This window comes from Trachemys scripta, chromosome 2, assembly GCF_013100865.1.
Source record: "Trachemys scripta elegans isolate TJP31775 chromosome 2, CAS_Tse_1.0, whole genome shotgun sequence".
Lineage (NCBI taxonomy): Eukaryota > Metazoa > Chordata > Testudines > Emydidae > Trachemys > Trachemys scripta.
The window spans coordinates 91,888,747-91,910,304 of record NC_048299.1 but is presented as its reverse complement, the minus strand read 5'-3'; the positions used below and the strand labels follow the sequence as shown (position 1 = coordinate 91,910,304).

The following is a 21,558-nucleotide window of genomic DNA, read 5'->3' as shown; positions in this document are numbered from 1 at the left end:
AGGACAGACCCACTAAGTACCAAGGAGCTGCAATTTCCCTCAGTACCCTCATCCTCCCATACATTATACAAAACCATAACACTGAGGGAAATGTGTGCTGTGGCTGCTGGCATCTGGTGAGCAGCAGGGCCTAAGGCAAAGGGGTGTCCTAGATACCATATAAGAAAACTCACATGGGAACGGGCACCTATGCTCCATTTATTTTACTCCCTACTGCAGCAGGGAGTACTGCCTTCAGCCTCTTCTTCCTCCCTTGCCATCTGTGTGGCTGCTCCCCAGATCCCCTTCACTGGCCCATGTAGATGTTACTCCTTCAGTGACCTCCCTCTTTCCTGTTGATGGGTGTCTTCCCTCCCTGACACTCCATCTTGAACAGCCATATCTTCCTCCTTCTTCTCCAATCTGCAGGTGCTTCCTCCCCCACACCCATGAGTTTCCCTTTCACCCACTGCACCTTCTCTATCCCCACCCTCCCTCCACTCCCTCCACTCCCAAGTACTGGTGCCTTCCCTTCTGCTTAGGGTTACCATATTTTGAGCCTCCAAAAGGAGGACACTCCACGGGGCCCCGGCCCCGCCCTCAGCCCCGCCCCCACCCCAACTCCGCCCCTTCCCCAACGTCCCCGCCCCAACTCCGCCCCCTCCCCTGCTTCCCGCGAACATTTGATTCGCGGGAAGCCTGAAGCAGGTAAGGGGGAGTGTGGGGGGAAGAGGCACGGCCCAGTCTGGCCCCCCCGGCGTCTCCAGCCTGGGTCGGCTCGGGCCCTGGGGTGCCGGCCCCGGGCCTGGCCCCCGGCCGAGCACCCCCGGCACGCCCAGCACTGCCGGTCCCCGGCCCGGCCCCCGGCTCAGCACCCCCCGGCCCCCGGCTGGGCATCGCACCGCCAGCCCGGCCCCCGGCCCTCGGCCCCACACCGCCGGCCCGGCCCCCAGCTCGGCACCGCACCACCGGCCCAGTTCCCGGCTCGGCACCGCCGGCCCCCGGCCCGGCCCCGCCAGCCCCCGGCTCGGCACCGCCAACTGCCAGCCCGGCCCCCGGCCCAGCACCGCCGGCCCCGCATGTCCCGATTTTCCCAGACATGTCCGGCTTTTTGGGATTTCCCCCCCGGACGGGGATTTGGAGCCCAAAAAGCCGGACATGTCCGGGAAAATCCGGACGTATGGTAACATCTGCTATTCTCATGTGTGCAGGCCAAAAAAACAGGCAGGAGGAATTTGGGGACAATCAGGGTCCAGGCACCCCAGGGGGAGAATAGAGGGTCTGAACCCCAAAGAATAGCCAAAGAATTTATTGATTATATACAATATTACTGTACTATAAAAGTGTATCAAGTAAGGCCTTTTATGAAAGCCAATGCCATACTGGTAATTAATATAATTGTGAAATGTATGTATTAACACTCTATGAGGAGTTATGAGTACTTACTGATAGTATGTTTTAAAGTCTGTGACCAAACAAAGGGAGAAACAGGTTTTCTCGCAGACAGGCTGGACAGCTAGGAGGGATAGCTCAGTGGTTTGCACATTGGCCTGCTAAACCCAGGGTTGTGAGGTCAATTCTTGAGGGGGCCACTTAGGGATCTGGGGCAAAATCAGTACTTGGTCCTGCTAGTGAAGGCAGCGGGCTGGACTCAATGACCTTTCAGGGTCCCTTCCAGCTCTATGAGATAGGTATATCTCCATCTATTATGTGTCCAGTGTAAATTAAGCATGATGGAATCTAAACAATGGAAGCCCCATTTATATAAGAGTTGACAGGGAGACGTGAAGAACAGGAAGAGTCTGAACAGTCAGACTTCATCCTGACTCTTGAGGCAATGGACTAGGGGTAATATAAGGGGAGCGGAGAGACATTTTAGTGATCCTTCACCTGAGGAGACAAAGAAACCAAGAACTTTAAGCTCTATATTGGATCCTGGCTAGGCACTGGCCAACCAAGCTGGAAGAATGACTGTGGTGAGACTACACAGTGTTGTTATAGCTGTGCCAGTCCCAGGATATTAGAGAGACAAGGCAGATGAGGTAAACATCTTTTATTGGACCAACTTCTGGTGGTGAGTGAGTCAAGCTTTCAAGCCACACACAGTTCTTCTTCAGGTGAAGTGGTGAGAAGTCTATTTTGAACAAAAGACTCCAGGTTGTAGCTGTACCTCTATCAGGAGTCTGATTTATCTTGCATATCCCCAAGTTTCACCTCACTTAAAAACTACCTGCTTACAAAATCAGGCATAAAAATACAAGAGTGTCACAGCACACTATTACTGAACCATTGCTTACTTTTTAATTTTTACCATATAATTATAAAATAAATAAAGCACTGCAGAGGAGATGGTTTATGATAGACTCAGGACTGAAGGGGCTATTGGTGTCACCCTACATGGCGTAACCAGGTTGGAAACCAGGGGAGATCACTGTGCTGTAGGCAGGCTGCTGCTGTCAGGACTCTGAGCCAAAGCTGCACAGCACAGAAACACCCAGGGGTTACGAGGCAGGTGGGACACAGCCCTTCACTGGTCTTGGTGAACCCCTAAAGTGTCATAGGGCCAGAACCAACAAAATATTTCAGGCATGTGTAATGTCTCAGATTTCTGTCTCACTCCTAGAAATAACAATGCAGAGTCCTTGTGGCACCATGGGCATGGTCCCCACTAAGTCCCCACTTCGGACTAAGGTACGCAAATTCAGCTACGTTAATAACGTAGCTGAATTCGAAGTACCTTTGTCCGAACTTACCGCGGGTCCAGACGCAGCACGGAGGCTCCCCTGTCGATGCCGAGTACTCCTCTCGCCGAGCTGGAGTACCGGCGTCGACGGCGAGCACTTCCGGGATCGATCCGGGATCGATTTATCGCGTCTTAACCAAACGCGATAAATCGATCCCAGAACATCGATTGACTGCTGCCGGACCCTCCGGTAAGTGAAGACGTACCCTTAGAGACTAACACATTTATTTGGGCATAAGCTTTCGTGGGCTATAATCCACTTCATCAGATGAATGGAATGAAAAGATACAGTAGGCAGGTATAAATATACATATATATATTTATATAAATAAATATACTCCTAAAAATAGCTCACTTTCATCATGCACATGAAAGGTCATCCAAGCAGCTTTGCGAAACATTGGGCCAGGCTTATGGACTCTGAAATAGTACATTACATTAATTAAATACACACACATATATAGATATATAAAATTGGGCGAAACCCAGAAGTTCTTCCACTGAAAACACTAGAAGTTTTGCCAGAATTGAGAATGAGGGAAGATGGAGTAAGGGCTTCACGATTAGATCCATTTAGAATAAATATTTATACATTTCCTACAAGAACAGGCCAGGTCAGTTTTGGGGCTTAAACTACTTGCTAGAGCCTCTTTAAAATTGCTATTCTTTGTATTTAATATTAATCCCAGATTATAGAATGACAAAATCCATCTTTTTAACTGTCTGCTCAAAATCCTGAGCTGTGGCGGAAATAGTACACGTAATATCATGGTCTAGAACTATGTCATAATAGACCCATAATCCAGACCCTCCACCATACAACACATTTCACAAGACACTTGCACTTTTCAGTGTTTTTTATACTATAGAAGATTTGTAATAATGTTGTGCCCATTATCTCTATTCATACAGAAGCTTGATTTACCCTTTGAATGTTGCACTGAATGCTGCAGCCACAAGATTTATTGTAATGTCCCCCACAAGTACCAAACTTCAGAGGAACATTAAGTATGATACACGCCAGAGCTGTAGGATGGGTGGTGACTGTTTTCACATCTCATGGAGCACTTGCATCCATTCCCCCAAAATACAAATGCTGTTCCTGTTCCAAACCTCAGTCAGCCTAAGCATAGACTGAAATTTACAATATTAATTGCATGCACCTTTAATCAGTTTCCAGCTCTGTCTGTTAATTCACCATTAGCTTCCAGAGCATTATCACAGGTACATGTCTATCTGATTTGTACTGAAAAACAGAACCAGGGCCGGCTCCAGGGTTTTGGCCGCCCCAAGCAAAAAAAAAAAAAAAAAAAGCCGCGATCGCGATCTGCGGCGGCAATTCGGCGGGAGGTCCTTCACTCCGAGCTGGAGTGAGGGACCGTCCGCCGAATTGCCGCCGAATACCTGGACCTGCCGCCCCTCTCCCGACCGGCCGCCCCAAGCACCTGCTTGAGAAGCTGGTGCCTGGAGCCGGCCCTGAACAGAACACAGGTTTGAAGTCCAAGAGAAGTCAAGGTGTCAAGCCTTCAGCATTTGTCATTTAAATAAGATAACAGTGGATTAAAGTCTGTCTCAGTAATACCCAGGCAAGTTGCAACCCCCCGATTTCAATAGCAAAACTTGACCCTGTCTCTACTCTGCTTCTGGCCCCTCCCACTGCCTGTTCCTTTCCTGTCTCTTTCCCAGATTTCACTCTCTTGGGCATGCAGGATGGCATATTCCGACAGTGACTCAATATAGGTTGGGATAAGGGGGGCTATAAGGAAGTGCTGCTCCTGCTGAATTCAGTTCTGAGGAACAATCCCTTTGAACACTTTTCATGATCTTTTAACCATTCCCTCCACTCCTTGATCATTAAACCCACATTTGTCTAAGGAAATTCCTTGCAATAAAGCTATCATGTAGTGACCTGTTACTTATATGTCTCTGGCTGTATAAGTACAATGACAAGCATGTGCAGCATACAAGCAGCAGAATTTATAAAGGCATCTATATTTGAGATTAAAAAAAAAAGAAGTAGGGAAAACTGAAATACAAGATCAGTTTTCACAATCCATCCAGTTGTAAGCAGAAGCATATACAAATGCATAGGCCCATGGGTTAAAGTTTCTTGGCATAGGCCTAATTGAGTTGACACAAAACAATGAACTGCTGTAGATAAGCCTTGTGTTCAATGACAACTATCATATTTTTCCTTTGTAGTTATCAAATTGTCTATCTACACATCTGTCACTTCTTCAGACATGTATTTCTTAAAGCTGACTTTGACTGTATTATGTAGAGTTGTTGTAGCTGTGGTGATCCCAGGATATTAGAGACAAGGTGGGAGAGATTATATCTTTTATTGGACCAACTTCTGTTGGTGAGAGACAAACTTTCGAATTTACACAGAGCTCTTCTTCAGGTCTTTATCAGTCAGAAATATCTTCAGCTACTATTTATCATGTGCCAGAAATCTAGAGCTCCTCTGCCACCTAGTGCTTTAAATAAGTATATTTTGTTTCAATTACCATCAGCTCTGGACAATCAATATACATAAGGAGCTTGCAGGAGTCCTTTGTTAGAATTCACTTGCTAAGTGAATCCCACTTCTCATGAAGTTCATTACCTCTCTGCATATTTCAGAGTAGCAGCCGTGTTAGTCTGTATCCGCAAAAAGAACAAGAGTACTTGTGGCACCTTAGATACTAACAAATTTATTTGAGCATAAGCATTGGCCTGCTAAACCCAGGGTTGTGAGTTCAGTCCTTGAGGGGGCCATTTAGCGATTTGGGGCAAAAATCTATCTGGGGATTGGTCCTGCTTTGAGCAGGGGGTTGGACTAGATGACCTCCTGAGGTCCCTTCCAGCCCTGATATTCTATGATTAGCTTTCGTGGGCTACAGCCCACTTCATCAGATGCATGCAGTGGAAAATTCAGTAGGAAGATATATATATATATACACACACACACACACACAGAGAACATGAAACAATGGGTGTTACCATACACACTATAAGGAGAGTGATCAGTTAAGGTGAGCTATTATCAGCAGGAGAGAAAAGGAACCGTTTGTAGTGGTAATGAAAATGGCCTATTTCCACCAGCAATTGACAAGATGATGTGAGGAAGTGTGTGTGTGGGGGGGAAATAAGCATGGGGAAATAGTTTTACTTTGTGTAATGGCCCATCCACTCCCAGTCTTTATTCAAGCCTAATTTAATGGTGTCCAATTCGCAAATTAATTCCAATTCAGCAGTCTCTTGTTGGAGTCTTTTTTGAAGTTTTTTTGATGTAATATTGCGACTTTTAGGTCTGTAATCGAGTGGCCAGGGAGACTGAAGTTTTCTCCAACTGGTTTTTGAATGTTATAATTGTATCCATTTGTAATTCACCTCTGCCAGACATGAGCTAATGCTGGGACTCCAAAATACATCTGAATTATTGTGATTTTTGCCGTTAGAAGCACCAAACGACGAGCATTTTAGATTCCCCCCCAAACACACACACAATAGAATACTCCCAAACCACTACAAAACTTTACTAAATGGTCAACACACTTCAGGTTACACAAATACAACGTAAAGATGTTGATATATTATCTCTATCAGAGATTTTCAAACTTCTATTGTCACATTTCTGTTCAGCAGCTTATTGTAACACCTCTCTGTCCATTATGTTGCATCACTCAAAAATATAGCAAAGTGTAACTCTAGGCTCTGTACATGAGTGGTCTAAAAATCCTACTGACAGGCAAAACAAACTTACTCTTCTGATCCCTCCCCAAAACAAATCTGTATCTTCCCCTCAAAGGGGAAAAAAAGAAAAAATAATCTAATCTCCTTCCTCCTCATCCCTTCCATCTTTGGCACCAAAAAAATCTTCCATTCTGTGTTGCACTCTTGTAATTCCACATTTCTTTGGCTTCATTTGTGGCTGGGGAGTCAGAAAGACCTGGTGGGATTTGGAGGGGTTTTTGGCTGGACACAAAAGAAAGGATTCAAGTAATTTCTGGCTTGAATAGGGCCATGCTGTGACCATTGGCTCACCTCCACCATCACTCATTCCTTCTCTGGCCTGAGGGTTTGCAGGTCAGGCTGCATGATCTATCTTGAGGATATCCCACCCTTACACCTGTCCTCATCCCAGTCCTTTGGGTTTGGAGGTCATCAGCTAGGTGGAAGCCCATTCATAGCCTCAAAAACATAAATTAACACAGTTAAGGTTAACTGGCAGCGTCACATGCCTTTCCAGAATTCTGAATACATCTACACTTAAAACCTCTGAAAACTAAGAAATAAAGAGTTAAGTTAAACATCAGCCTCACTCTGCAACTTTAACTCAGGCCTCTTGAGATGTACCATTTTTCAAGGAGGGGACAGGGATGTGTGCCATATCTCAGGAATCCTTTGCTTAAATGACTTCAAATTTGGATCATTAACCCTTCCCTGACCCATCACGGAACAGATCAATTTTCAAGATAATCCAAAGCAAGTGCAACTTTTTAGAGTACGGGGGGGTGGGGGGGAGGGGAAGGGGAGAGGAGAAATCCATATTTAAACAGTGAGTCAGTCTCAATCTTAATATAAGATCACCACTGTAATGGGAAAAGTGAGGATTCAGTTGACTGCTTTAACTGAAGGCACTAGAAAGCAACAGTTGCCAGGGGAGGGTGGTTTTGCATCCTCCCTGCAGAGAGTAACAACAGCCTGAGACGTGCATCATATGCACTGCAAAGAAGTACTCTCTTCTTCCCACCCCAAAAAAGTTCAGCATGGAGAATGCAGATTGGCCCTCAAAACAGTGGGGACCTGGTCAACTGGGACAACTACAGATCACTCAGCTGTGGCTTACCTGATCAAGTCTTATGGCTGTGGCCCGCCATTTGCTATTGTCCTTACAAAATATGTTTCCAGTGAGTATACTTAATATTAACGTTTGTGCTTTCATCCAAGGATTTCAAAGTACTTTACAATTACTAAAGGCCACGTAATAGCCCTCTAAGATAAGTTTCTACATCACATCTTGATAAACAGAGATGTTAGATGACTTGCTGTAAACACTCAATGAAATTCCAAGCTCAAACAACTCCATTTCATAGAGACCCAACTTGAAAATTACCCCTGCTCCCCATGCTCTTCATACATTTTTTAAGTTGATTTTTCTCGGTTCATATTCCTTGGCATCTAATCAAAAGAATTTTGAAAAGCCAGACAACTTTTTCAGAGTAGCAGTCAAAATAAATAAATAAATAATAAAAAAAAGTAGAGAACAGCTCTCCCTACAGAACTTAATATACTTTATTTTACAGCTGTGAATGTATTTTACATTATGCCATTACGTAAAAATCACCATTTAAATTTACAGTAGTATAGCATTAAAGCATACTTTTTACAACTATGATGCTATTACATTCAGATATTTCCCACTGCCACACTATGGCAATGACATTCAACCCCACATAAAGGAAATGCTTTTGAAGTAGGTTTTCCAAAAGGTGACAGCTTCCCATCTTAGCATTAAGTGAACTAAAAAATGAATGTTCTTGATAAACATTTTCTTCTTTCCTGAAGTATCAACTGTTTTTGACCACATGGAGTTCTATAGTTCCATGGAATCAATTCTGTGTGAACCAGCTTGGACGTTTTCTGTTTCTTTCAATGATCCGCTTGCCTTCATCTCGTTCTGTGGGCTTCTCTCCCTCATACAAGACTACAGTCTCAACAGTGGGAGCATTAAATGGCCCTGCTTCCTTTTCCTTTATTTGGATCCTTATGAGACCAGTTTCCATTTTAATTTTTTTGTAACAATAGCCACAAAGGACATGCTTCTGTTTCAGATTGCCACATTCAGGACAAACATCTATATTTGTCTAAAAGATAACAAAACAAGGGAAGTTTAGAAGTGAAGAAGTTGGGACAAACAGGGAAGAACTTCATAAAATGCTAAGAGATGGTGGGGTGAAGGTAATGAGCAATAGCTATTTGTTCCATTAAACCTCATTTCAATTTTAGGGAGATATATGATTTTCCCACAAGCAACCACATGGAATACTGCCATGCAAAATCCAATTTTACTGATATGCAGGCCTACTACTCATCAGAATAAAAAAAGAACCTGGCATCTCTCCCCACTTAAAAACTTAAAAGCAAAGATTTAGTAGTAGAGAATTGTAGTGCAATTTCATATTACAAAGACTTTAAAGCATACCACAGTTCCATTTATTTGTATAGCATCAGGTATAAAATTACGAACTAACCACTTACCAAACTAAGTGAATCAACTTTGTGTTTTGGGGTTTTGTTTTCTTACCAATTTGCAAAATGTATAGATTCTCAGGCCAAAAGTTAAGGGCTTGATCCTACAAAATGATCACTGGGACAAGTGTTTACTATAACAAGAAGTCCTTTTGAAGTCAATGGCTAAAGTATTACGCCTGGTAATGTTTGCAGGATTGGGCTCCAAAACACACAAGCTCATCTTCATATGCAGGATATTTAGCCATTTCACTCACACTGAGATGTATAAAGAGATTTCATATTTTATTGGTTTGGATCTCAACTGTACTCTTATTTTAAAATGTAGTTTAAGGTTGCATATTTTGAATGTAACATTTAGGATGTACTTTAAGTGGCATAAATATTTTAAATATATTTATAGAGAATTTCCAGAGAGGTTTTTCAAGGAGTTCTCATCATCAAGGAATATTATATTTTTTGAGCTTTAGAAAATGATGAGCACAAAGTAAGTGTTTTATAAACATACTGCATTATTTAAAAAAAGTTATTTGCAATGAATGAGATGGCAAAGCTAATAGAAATTTGACAGATTACCTTGAGTTTTATAAGTTTACTAGGATGTCTTCTTCTGCAGCGGTTCACCTCAATAGTACGTCTCTTCTTGGGAGCTGCCATCCAAAAGATGCTATCTAAAAAGTTTGGAGTCTTGTTACTTTCTTCCCTAATATCTTCCAGTGGATCAGGAAGAGTAGCTGGAGCCTGAACAGCCAATGCTGGTGCTTCAGAAAACAAGAAAAAAAAAAATGCGTCAGAAATAGCCTACAACTACTGAGTTCAGTTAATTGAATCCAATGTTTTTGCAATATGTTACATGGCAAATTAAAATAGTGCAGTTTACATGAGCATGGCTCTGCTGACCTCTTAACTTAATACATGTTAAACTTGTAATGTTATAAAAAGAAGGAGAATTTCTAGGACTATGTAAAGATTGAATTAAATTACAAAAAACTTCATTAACACACAGTTCAGGTTTTTGCTATGGAACAATACCTTCTTTTCCCATATCCTTCTGGAAGATTGGACTTCAAAACCCTAAACTCTAACATTAGAAAACTAGGAAACATTCACTTTAAGTCTCCTTATTTATCTCTGAAAAGAACTGTAGCACTACAAAAAAACACAAGCCACAAACCTACAAAACTCACAAAAAGTACAGTTAAGATTCCTATTCACACACGACTACCGCCATACAATCTAGTTCTTCCCTAGATTCAATTCTGCTGATGAAAAAGTGGGTGGTTACGCATGTTTGTAAACTGACCTCTTCCAGTCTTTCAGATGACAATACAGTAACTCGGGGGGAAGGATAGCTCAGTGGTTGAGCATTGGCCTGCTAAACCCAGGGTTGTGAGCTCAATCCTTGAGAGGGCCACTTAGGGATCTGGGGCAAAATCAGTACTTGGTCCTGCCTAGTGAAGGCAAGGGGCTGGACTCGATGACCTTTCGAGGTCCCTTCCAGCTCTATGAGATAGGTATATCTCTAAAAATAATAACTCCTCACTTAACGTTGTAGTTACGTTCCTGAAAAATGCGACTTTAAGCAAAACAATGTTAAGCAAATCCAATTTCCCCATAAGAATTAATGTAAATGAGGGGGTTAGGTTCCAGGGAAATTTTTTTCACCAGACAAAAGACATATATATATATATATATATATATACACACACACACACACAGTATAAGTTTTAAACAAACAATTTAATACTGGTACACAGTGATGATGATTGTGAAGCTTGGTTGAGGTGGAGGAGTCAGAGGGTGGGATATTTCCCTTACTGCTAAATGATGAACTAGCAATTGGCTGAGCCCTCAAGGGTTAACTCTCTCACTCTGTAAGGCAGCAGGAATGGAGGGAGATATGCGCATTTCCATAAGTACACTGCCTTGTTAATTAGATCAGCTTGCTGAGACCACAGCTGCTGCAAGCTCCCTCCATCCTGAGCCCTGCTCTATGGAAGATGGGGTAAGCGGGGTGCAGGAGCAGGGGGGGACACCCTGACATTAGTCCCCCTCTTCCCCACCCCCCCGGCACAGCAAGCAGGAGTCTCGGGGAGCAGCTCCAAGGCAGAGGGCAGGAGCAGCACATGGCAGTGGGGGGAGGGACACAGCTGAACTGCAGACAGCTACTGCACAGGGAACTTAGGGGAACGGGGAGCTGATAGAGGGGCTGCCAGTCCACCCTGGTTCCAAGCCCCCACCAGCTAGCTGCAAGGGGCTCTTCCTGCAAGCAGTAGACAAAGCAGGCGGCTGCCAAACGACATTAGAAGGGAGCATTACACAACTTTAAACGAGCATGTTCCCTAATTGATCAGCAACGTAACAACGAAACAAATTTAACCGGGACGACTTTAAGTGAGGAGTTACTGTAGTCTCCATGGTTGGATTTACAGACTCATAGACTTTAAGGTCAGAAGGGAACATTGTGATCATCTAGTCTGACCTCCTGCACATTGCAGGCCACAGAACCTCACCCAGTCACTCCTGTAATAGACCCATAACCTCTGGCTGAGTTACTTAACTCCCCAAATCATGATTTAAAGACTCCATATTACAGAGAATCCACTCTTAAACCTGCAAATGACCCATGCCCCATACTACAGAGAAAGGCGACCCCCGCCCGCCCAAATGTCTACAATCTGACCCAGAGGGAAATTCCTACCTGACCCAAAATATGGTGATGAGTTAGGCCCTGAGCACGTGGGCAAGACCCACCAGCCAGACACTTAAGGCTTCTCTGTTAGGGTGACCAGATGTCCCGATTTTATAGGGACAGTCCTGATATTTGGGGCTTTTTCTTATAGGTGCCAATTACCCTCCACCCCCGTCCCGATTTTTCACTCTTGCTATCTGGCCACCCTATTCTCTGTAGTAATTCAGAACCATCCCCATCTAGCGTCCCATCACAGCTGCTGCTAGCAGTCACAGATCGGCTACATGCCATTGTAAGCAGTATCCTCATACCATCCCCTCCATGAACTTATCAAGCTCAACATTGAACCCAGTTAGCTTGCTTGCCCCCACATCTCCCCTTGGAAAGCTGGTCCAGAACTGCGCCCCTCTGCTGGCTAGAAATCACATGATCAGACAGGCATCCATCGCGCACTGCAAAGGAAACGGGACTGGGAAGGGGAAATGGTCTCGCTAAGCTACTGGACCGAGGCTCAGAGGAAATGGGTCAGTTCTGGCTCCGCCACAGACTTCCTGTGTGCCCGGAGGGAAGTCACTTGCTCTCGCGGAGTCTAGTCGGCTCCCCATCGGCGAGGCAGGGACGATAATGCCCGGTTTGGGGGGAGCGGGAGGGGAGATCTCTCAGGTCCTGCAAACGGGGAGCTCGGGACGGAGGGCGCACAGCCCAGGCAGCGCAGCCTCAAGAGCTCGGGAGCCTGCAGCTCAGACGGGGGCAATGCCGGGAGCCGACGCAAGGGGCTGAAAGCCTGGCCGGGTTCTACCTACCCCAGGGGGGGGGCGGGCAGCCCCCTTAGGAGACTCCGCTCCAGCTGCCCCCAGCAGCGCTGCATGAGCCCGCGCAGTCCGCGCGCCGGAGACCAGAAAACCACCAGCGCCGCCATCTTCCCTTCGCGGCGCAGACAGAGAGGCCGCTGGGTCTCGGGAGAGCCCGCGGGGCAGCCTGGGAAAGCGAGTCCCCTACTCCTCTCGCGCCCGCCAAGCTCCAGGGCGCAGGACTGCCACTCCCAGCATTCTCTGCGCAGCCCTCCCCACAGCCATCGGACTGCAAGCCCCAGCATGTCTCGCGATCGCCCCAGGGAAGCTAATTAGCGCGTGAACACGGGGAATTCCCGGCATGCCCGCGCAGCCTCTCAGTCTCCGCCAATCAGGGTTCGGAGTCGGCGTACGCGGGGAGGTGACTCAGGCCGGCGGCGCTGCAGCGGGGCTCGGACCAAGATGGCGGCGGAACGCGGCTACAGCTTCTCCCTCACCACGTTCAGGTAGCGGCGGGGTGGGGCGCGGCGGGGAGCTGGAAGCGGCGGCGGCGGTGCCGGTCTCCGCGCTGCTGCGGGGGCTTGTGGCCGGGAACGGGCGGCAGCGTGGGGTGGGATTTGCACAGTCATCGCCCCCTCCCCCATCTCCATCCCGGGCCCTTCCGCTGGCCTGGGGGCGGCGGGAGTTAGATGGGGCCGGCGGGCGAGGAGGTTTCACTTTTCAGCCGGGCCGCCCTGGCTCGACGGGAAGCAGGAGCCGGACGCCTGGGTTCCGCCGCTGACACCCCGGCGCTGCCATTGCCGTGAGCCGAGCTCAGCGCCGCTGTAACCAGGCCCCAACCCAGGCTGCCGGGGCCTCGCTCCCCGCCCCGGGGACGGGTTTGGCCCCGCGGCGGTGCCGATGCGGGTCAGCGAGGGGTTTCTGTGAACGGACAGTAGCTGGGGAAACCGGGCCCTGCTTGCCCGAGGACCGGTTTAGAAAGTGACCCGAGTCCTTAACAGGGGGTTGGAGCGCAGCTCACTCCCCTGCCCCCTGCGACTGGCAGGAGCCGGCCTGCCCGCGCTCTCCATGGTGGGGTTCCTGGGCTTGTCTGGCTGCAGCGGGGTAAGCAGCTTGCTCTGGGTGCGTGGACTTGTATGTAGTGGGAAGGGAAGACGGACACGTTAAAAACAAACTTAAACAAAATCCAAACCCCTCCGCCGCGGTAGACTGCCTCCCTGTCTCAATTTGTGTTTTGTAAAACTTGCTTTCTGCTCAGAAATACCCACTTCACGTTAACCAACAGAGGAAGCAGACTTTTGTTTTTAATAAAACAGAGTAACCAGAAACAGTCCACGGAAGCACAAAAACAGAAACCGAAAGCAGGAATCTCCTATAACTGAGAAAGTGCCCACATAATCTTATTGGAGGGAGGCACTCTAGAGTTGCAAAGTGTTGACCTAAGCTCTATTGAAATACAGCAGCTGAAGCATTTCTGTATTAAATATAGAATTTCCCTTTAATTGTTTTAGGGGGGCTTTTTTGGATGTGCATATTAAACACATTAAGATCTGTAGCTTAATGTACTGAATGTTTCACCACAGCTTGGAAATCGTATTTCCTAATGGAATTGCAAACCTTTTAACTCACAACAGCTACTGTATTTCCTGAAACTTACTTCAAATCTACTTGGCTTTTGTTTCTCTAAATTATTCCCCCCCCCCCCCAAAAAAAAAAAAAAAAACTAAAAACTAATACTACAAGTCACTATCCTTTACATCACATTTACTGTTTTTATGCTATTATCACCGTCCGAAAACAAATCTGTTCTTGTGCAAGCTGATGTTCAAACCACTTTGGTAGTGTCCAGTATTATATGTATGGATCTATTTGCCGATGGTCATAGCCTTTGTGTGTGTTTTTGTTCAGGACAAGGTGTAGAGAGCTCAAAATACATATTGCAGTATTTACTTCTCTTATAATTCATAGGCAAAAGCATAGGAGTAGATTCTTGTTTGCTGGGTCACTTCTCTAAAACCCATTGTTGCAGGGTCATAAACATCATATCAATATTACATCTATATAATTGTCCCCTAAAAAGTTTCACAAACTAGGTACATTTAGCATCACTTAAATGCAGCCACTTCTGGGCTGGAAGGCTGCAACTAGCTGTTATACACCACACTGTAAAAGGGTGGTTGGGTGAAGGGAAGACTTGGCCAAGTACATAGGGCTGACTTCTGTTCCTACAAAAAGTACAGTGCTCTCTTTGATGTCCACAAAAAGAGGACAAGACCACCAGTTTGAAAGTGTAATTCAAAAGATCAGATAAACAGTACATTGGATGGCCACTCAGTTTACATAATCACTTGGTTAGATGAAGGTCTGCCTGTTGTTCCAAGAAGTCTAGGTATTTTAAGCCTAATAGGTAAGCACTAAGATGACCCTGTATAAACAAATTCACTTTAAGCCTGGAACAAGTGATTGTTTTATTCACCCTTCTGTGGAATTTTTTTTTTTTCATTACCATTCAGTAAGGGTTGATGTGGTGGCCTGTTGAACTGCCAGTTTTGTAAACCCACACTAGTAAATTCCCTAGTTTGACTATGAGGATGAATAAGTATTTTTCAGTTGTCTAATGTGGCTCAAACCTTCCTTCAAAAATCTGTATGGTAAAAGCAGACAAGGGGGGGAAAAAATTGACGTGACAATCATTCTTTCTTGAGTCTTCTGCTTCCTTGGGTTTGCCAAGAACCAGTGCCCTGCTTCTAAGTGAGACCATTAAATTAAGTGCAAATCTCTTATTAATAGAGACCTGTTCAGATACAAAAATGTATATCCACATCCGATCCGCAAAAATTGTCTGTGAATATCTGTAGATAGCCATGGATTTGCAGAGCTCTAAACAGCTCCACAGGTCACCACGCAGCAGTGACCTGGGGCGGGGGGCTGGCCTCACCCGTCCACTTTTCAGAGTGGCGGATCCCTCCCCCTCTTCTTCCTCACCCCTCCCCTGCCCTCCGGCCAGGCCAGTGTGGAGCCCAGCCGGGGAGGCTAGGCAGCCGTGGGGGTGGGGGCTGAGAGCAGCCAGTGGCCGTATCCCTGCCCGGCTGAGGGTGGGTGGAGGGTCTGCGGCTCCGTACCCGCTGCCCGTGTGGCTCTCCCTTATCTGGCGCCAGTGTGGGGAGGCGGGGGTATGCCTAGGAGCCTCAGCTTGGCCACAGTAAGAGCCGGTCGGGCAGGTGTGAGAAACTGTGGCACAGATACTCCACCTGCCCTGGGCACGGGCCGGGGGCTGCTCAGGTGGAGTATCTGCCATGGCTCACCACAGCTGACCCCCGAGCTCTTACCATGGCTGGACTGGGGCTCCGAGGTGCATCCGCCTCTCCCTCCACCCCCTCCCTGGTTAGGGAGAGCCACGCTGGCAGCTGTGGGAAGTCTAGGTCCTTCCACCTGCTCCAGATCCCTGTGCAAATACAAAAATTTTATCTGCATCCAAGCTGCTATCTGCAAAAATGGTCCATGGCTGTAAAGCGGATACCCGTGGATTTGCAAGGCTCTACATATTAATTGAAAATAAAATGGAGTAAAGTTGAAAAGAAGGAAACATATGCTTTTGGGACCTGCTTCTTTGTGTTTTACTTGGTTTCTAGAAAACAATTTTCATCAGGTATAGTGCAAGTAGGCATCACAGAAGATTCATGACAGAATTCTGCAACAGCAAAATCTATGGTAAACCAGTCCAGGTCCTCTACAAGCTAGAGTAAGACTTCCAGACTTACTTTCCTTTGTGATCTGCCTTACTTGATGCTAGATCTCAAAAGGTGAAAGACAAATGTTGTATATTTGTCTATCTTTCAAATGAAGACTTGAGAATATTTTCTTAATAAAGTATCTTATGGCTGAATTGTATGTGTTCTCCTTTTTAGCCCTTCTGGTAAACTTGTTCAGATTGAATACGCTTTGGCAGCAGTCGCTGGAGGGGCCCCATCAGTTGGAATTAAAGGTATAAGAAATTTTCAGAGGTATATTAAGATGTGACTAATCCAATGCTAGATTTAATGCTCTGGGTTTTAGTATGATGCATTGTCTGGAAGGAGAATCTCAACAGATTTTCAGCTATTTGAAAATGCATATTTCCTAGTTACTCTGCTGAGGTCTAGGGAAAGGTGATTTATAAAATAGCATGGAATTGCATTTTTTTTCCTTTTTAGATGAATTTTCACATGCTTTTGGTTGGCATAATATCTCCAAGCGTTGATTTTCAGAGAAACAATTTAAAAAAGGGGAAGGCTGAAGAGAATATAAATACTGTACAAAGATACATTTATGAGGAACGTACATTTTGAGTAAATATTCTAGTTTAGAGGGAGATTTAATAGACAAAAAAATCTTTCTTCTGATTCCTAATCCTTGGGTAGGTAGTTCAGTTTTGAACTAATTTACATAATTACACCTAATGTAGCAATTGCTACAACTTCCTTATATACATTTTAAAATGGTAAGAGAGATGAAGGAGGTATGCTCGGCACCTATGTATGGTGGGGTAGCTGCTCTCAAGGATGACTGCTTAATATGCTAATGTAAATCTTAAGAGCTATGGGAAGGTGGGAAAATTTTTCACATGCTAGCAAAACTGTTTCATGCTTCAGCTGCTCTTGATAACTGTTTTATATTGAATGTATAAACATAAAAATGTCTTTTTCTTTCCAGCTGCAAATGGTGTGGTGTTGGCAACTGAGAAGAAACAGAAATCCATTCTCTATGATGAAAGGAGTGTACACAAAGTAGAATCAATTACTAAACATATAGGCCTGGTATATAGTGGCATGGGTCCTGATTATAGGTATGAGAACACTGCTGCTGTTCGAGAGGGTGTTTGTATTGGTCTTGATTTAGATCTTTTAATTCACGAAAACTGGAGGCACTGGTGCAAATAGGCCTTTCTGATCTCCAAGCTCTCCCTCATCCATTTCCCCAAGAATATTGAAGCCATCAGTTGTCTCTTAATGGTTAACCATGATGGTGGTATGTAATATAATGTTATAAATTTTTTCTTAACACAAATATCTTAATTGAATCATAAATATAAAAACATTTATACTTAATTGAATAAAAAATAGAGAATCAAACTTTTATGAAAGAAATCATTTCAAATCAAGTAAGGTTTCATGTTTTCTTATGTCTCAGAGTGACTTTTAAGTTGGTGCATAATATATCCCAGTGGAACACATGTATCCATTCCCTTAGATCACTCTGGCACTGAAAATACAGAATTGTTTAGTCCTATGTTATAATAGAGCTTTTAGCTTAGGTATCATAGATGTTTTAGCTTTTTCCTATAATTTAAAATTTTTGGTTTTGCTCTTTTGTAGAGTACTTGTGCACAGAGCTCGGAAGCTTGCCCAGCAATATTACTTGGTCTACCATGAGCCCATTCCAACAGCTCAACTAGTACAGAGGATTGCATCTGTGATGCAGGAGTACACACAGTCTGGGTAAATAGTTCTTACTAAACTAGCTGCAATGTTGTCTGTTCTTACCAAATATTTTTTTTACTAAAATTTCTGCTTTCCTGCCTCAGGGCTGCTTATCATATACATAGGAAATTACCCTTTTTGTTCAAGTTTCCCCATCTGTAAAATACTTATCTAACTCATGATGATTTTCGTAAGGTGTTTTCTTATGTGAGGTGAAAGATGCTGTGGAAGTTTATTGTTAATTGACACTTTTATGCCTAAAAGGGAGGGAGGACTTCTCTTGGTCAAGAAATGTTCTTGCAGTGTAGTTTGGGTGAGAGGAACTGCTAGCTGTCCATGTGGTAGTGGGTGGAATGTACTGTTAAGTGTCTTGAAAGTGTGAAGGTCATAGATCCCCATATATTTTAAATTTGTGGACTATGGACTTCCCCCATTCACTGTTCTTTTTTTTTAATTTTATTTAAGAAAAAGGAGGCAATGAGATGACCTTTTGTGTATTACAATGCTAAAATGGACAGATTTACTATGGTTATCTTATCTTAATTAGATTGTGAGGAGGAAGGATTTTATAATGGCTAATTTAGTTATAAAAATGAATATTGGGAAAGCAAATGATACATTTAAGGGTGGTCTTACAAACTTTTAGAATAGATAATTTTAGATTTAAGCAATGGTCGTGGGTTTTTTTCTTTCTCTCCCTGTAGTGGTGTACGTCCTTTTGGAGTATCATTGTTGATATGTGGCTGGAATGAGGGACGACCATATCTATTTCAGTCTGATCCGTCTGTAAGTATGTTGCAATTGTAAAATAACTGAGTATTTGGCTTTTAGAGCGATGTTCAAAGTGTTGTGTGCTTGTGAGATACCCTCAGGGCAGGAAGACTTTGGACACTGAAAAAGTTGATCACCTTAGGAGGTGATCAGATTTCACCTAATTCACATGGAACATGATCAAAATTATTTATTCACACTTGCAGTGCAGGACTGTAAACTTATTTTGAAAGTCCACTGTTCTGTGCCCAAGCATTTTTTTTAAATATATACTACTTGTATTTCATAGAACTGGATGAAATTTTTCCAACAAAACTTTTTTGGGTGAAAAATGCAGACTTGACAACACGGAAGTGTTTCATGAATTTGTGTTAATTTTGCCTAGTCTTTTATTTAAAAGAGACACGTACCCACCAGTCAATATGTTTAATTTCAGTACCTTCTAAACAAAACATTTTGCTTTTTCAGTTTGAAACAACTTTTTATTTTGAAATTTTCTTTTTATTTAATTCAAAAAGCTTTTTTTAAAAAAAGCTCAGAATCAAAACAAAACATTTCATTTTGTGTAGAACAAAACGTTTAGTGTGTATTTTTTTTTTAAACTTTGGAACTTGCTGAAATTTTGTTTCTGGTTTGATACAAAACTGATTTTTTGTCCTGACTTTTGAGAATTGGCAGCAAACCAAGAAATATATTGTTCACAGCTCTAGTATTCAATGAAGGAAATTAGTCATTGTAATGATACTTGATGAAATCTAAAAAACTGAAATGTACCTAACATATTAATGTAAAATTTCAAAGGCTTTATGGCCTTGGAAAAGTGATATGAGTATATTTTATCCTGTTCGATGCATGCAATTTCCACTGACATTAAAAAGAGTTCTTGCTCAGATTAAGAGCAGCATGTGGCTCTGAGAGGCAAAATATAGTTTAAATAATGCATTACAAAACAGCTATGCAATTTCATTTATCATACAATAATATATAAAATGCACTGTAATAGACGGTGTAATTGTCTCCCATCTTTCCCAATAGTTCAAAAATTTTCTCTGTTCAACGAGCCACAAATAGAAATGATTTTTAATCGCTGTTTCTTTTTGTTTTTGTTTTTGTTTTTCATAAAATTCACCTTTCAAGGAAGGGGGTAAAATGTCAACTGAAAGTACATAGTATCTTAAATAAAGGAATATTTGTACTTTCTTAGCAGCAGACATTTAATAGCCAGTCCTCAAAACCCCTTCTTTCAGAGTCTTGTATAGCTATTAGGCGCCTTAAATATCCAAACCAAAAAGTTTTCATAAGAAACGATTGTATTTTAGTTTACAAATCAGTTGAGTGATTAGTAAGTGTTAGATTGAATTATTTTCATGTAATTTATTTAATGTGTTTTCATCTATCCAGGGGGCTTACTTTGCATGGAAAGCAACAGCAATGGGAAAAAATTATGTGAATGGAAAAACTTTCCTTGAAAAAAGGTAACGCTTCTGCATTACCTATCAAACTCTTAAAACAGTGGCTCTCAACCTTTCCAGACTATTGTACCCCTTTCAGGAGTCTGATTTGTCTTGCGTACCCCCAACTTTCACCTCCCTTAAAAACTACTTGCTTAAAAAATAAGACACAAAAATACAAGTGTCACAGCACACTATTAATGAAAAATTGCTTACTTTCTCATTTTTACCATATAATTATAAAATAAATCAATTGGAACATAAATATTATACTTATATTTCAGAGTGTATATATAGTGCAGTAAAAACAAGTTACTGTTTGAATGAAATTTTAGTTTGTACTGACTTCACTAGTGCTTTTTATGTAGCCTGTTATAAAACTAGGCAAATATCTAGATGTCCCCTGAAAACCTCTCCGTACTCCCTGAGTACATGTACCACTGGTTGAGAGCCACTGTCCTAAAATATTGATATGTACATCTGTACTAGCTAAATTCAGAATTTCACAGCCAGATTACAATGTGTAATCATGTACAGTATTTTAGATGTTCTGATATTTATAATACAATGTTAAAGTGAAGATACTAGAAGTTTGAGTAAAACTGAAAGAAAAATGTTTCTGCTTGTCTAGCACAAACTTTTTGACTGGCCTGGCTGTGAGGGGGTGTTTGTTAGAGGGCAGGAGGGGAATGGTCCAGTGTAACAAACAGGTTATATTCAATATCTTATAAGTTTGAAGTGGCTTTGTTCTATACTGTCAGGTTAATGGAATAATTCTAATCCAAGTTGCATGTCTGTGAAACTCTAAATACATGAGGATTCTAGTGGTCTTTGAGAGAATATTTTAAGCTTCATACAGAACTGTGATCTCATTCTTTTTTGTAGATACAACGAAGATTTGGAACTTGAAGATGCCATTCACACAGCTATCTTAACACTAAAGGTTAGAGAAATACCTTAAATAGGTTTTGTTGTTGTATGAAATTATTGATACAGTTAAGGAAATTCTCTTTTCTCTTTAACAGGAAAGCTTTGAAGGGCAAATGACAGAAGATAACATAGAAGTTGGGATTTGTAATGAAGCAGGGTTTAGAAGGCTGACTCCAACTGAGGTTAAGGATTACTTGGCTGCGATAGCATAGTAGTCAGCAAGACTGTGTGGATTCACACGGATCTTTTTAATTTTCTCTACCTAAATGTTTTTGTTTGCAGTTTCTGCATACTTATTTCTACATGGTTTGTCTGACTGATATTTTAAATATTATCCATGCAAATGCTCTGGTCCTAAAACTGATACTTGGAATCTTAATACAAAGAATTATTCCCATTGATACATGGAATCTTTGTACATGAAATTGTACAAAAATAAGTGTTATAATAAAAGCTTATAAAAGCTAATGAATAAAACATACAAAAGGCACAGTTTTGTGCGGAA

The 21,558-nt window shown here is 43.1% G+C and overlaps 2 protein-coding genes across 2 annotated transcripts; one reads left to right on the top strand and one right to left on the bottom strand.

The window, feature by feature from the left end:
• Positions 1–7,978: 7,978 nt before the first annotated feature.
• Positions 7,979–12,610, bottom strand: MRPL32 (mitochondrial ribosomal protein L32). The gene is given in 4 exon segments (XM_034761261.1): positions 7,979–8,574; positions 9,536–9,720; positions 12,455–12,471; positions 12,473–12,610. Coding segments are annotated over 4 exon segments (555 nt in total). The 5' UTR covers positions 12,571–12,610; the 3' UTR covers positions 7,979–8,319.
• Positions 12,611–12,808: 198 nt separating this feature from the next.
• PSMA2 (proteasome 20S subunit alpha 2) lies at positions 12,809–21,558 on the top strand. Its single transcript, XM_034761262.1, has 8 exons — positions 12,809–12,948; positions 16,351–16,427; positions 17,135–17,267; positions 17,797–17,919; positions 18,606–18,687; positions 20,074–20,147; positions 21,009–21,066; positions 21,149–21,558. The coding sequence occupies exons 1-8, from the start codon at positions 12,905–12,907 to the stop codon at positions 21,263–21,265; spliced, it is 708 nt and encodes a 235-aa protein (XP_034617153.1). The 5' UTR covers positions 12,809–12,904; the 3' UTR covers positions 21,266–21,558.

Bases quoted from the DNA above. Each gene is read 5' to 3' on its own strand.
- PSMA2 (XM_034761262.1), top strand. From the start codon at position 12,905: ATGGCGGCGGAACGCGGCTACAGCTTCTCCCTCACCACGTTCAG. The intron at 18,688-20,073 runs GTAAGTATGTTG...TCATCTATCCAG, and splicing joins TATTTCAGTCTGATCCGTCT to GGGGCTTACTTTGCATGGAA. The intron at 20,148-21,008 runs GTAACGCTTCTG...TCTTTTTTGTAG, and splicing joins AAAACTTTCCTTGAAAAAAG to ATACAACGAAGATTTGGAAC.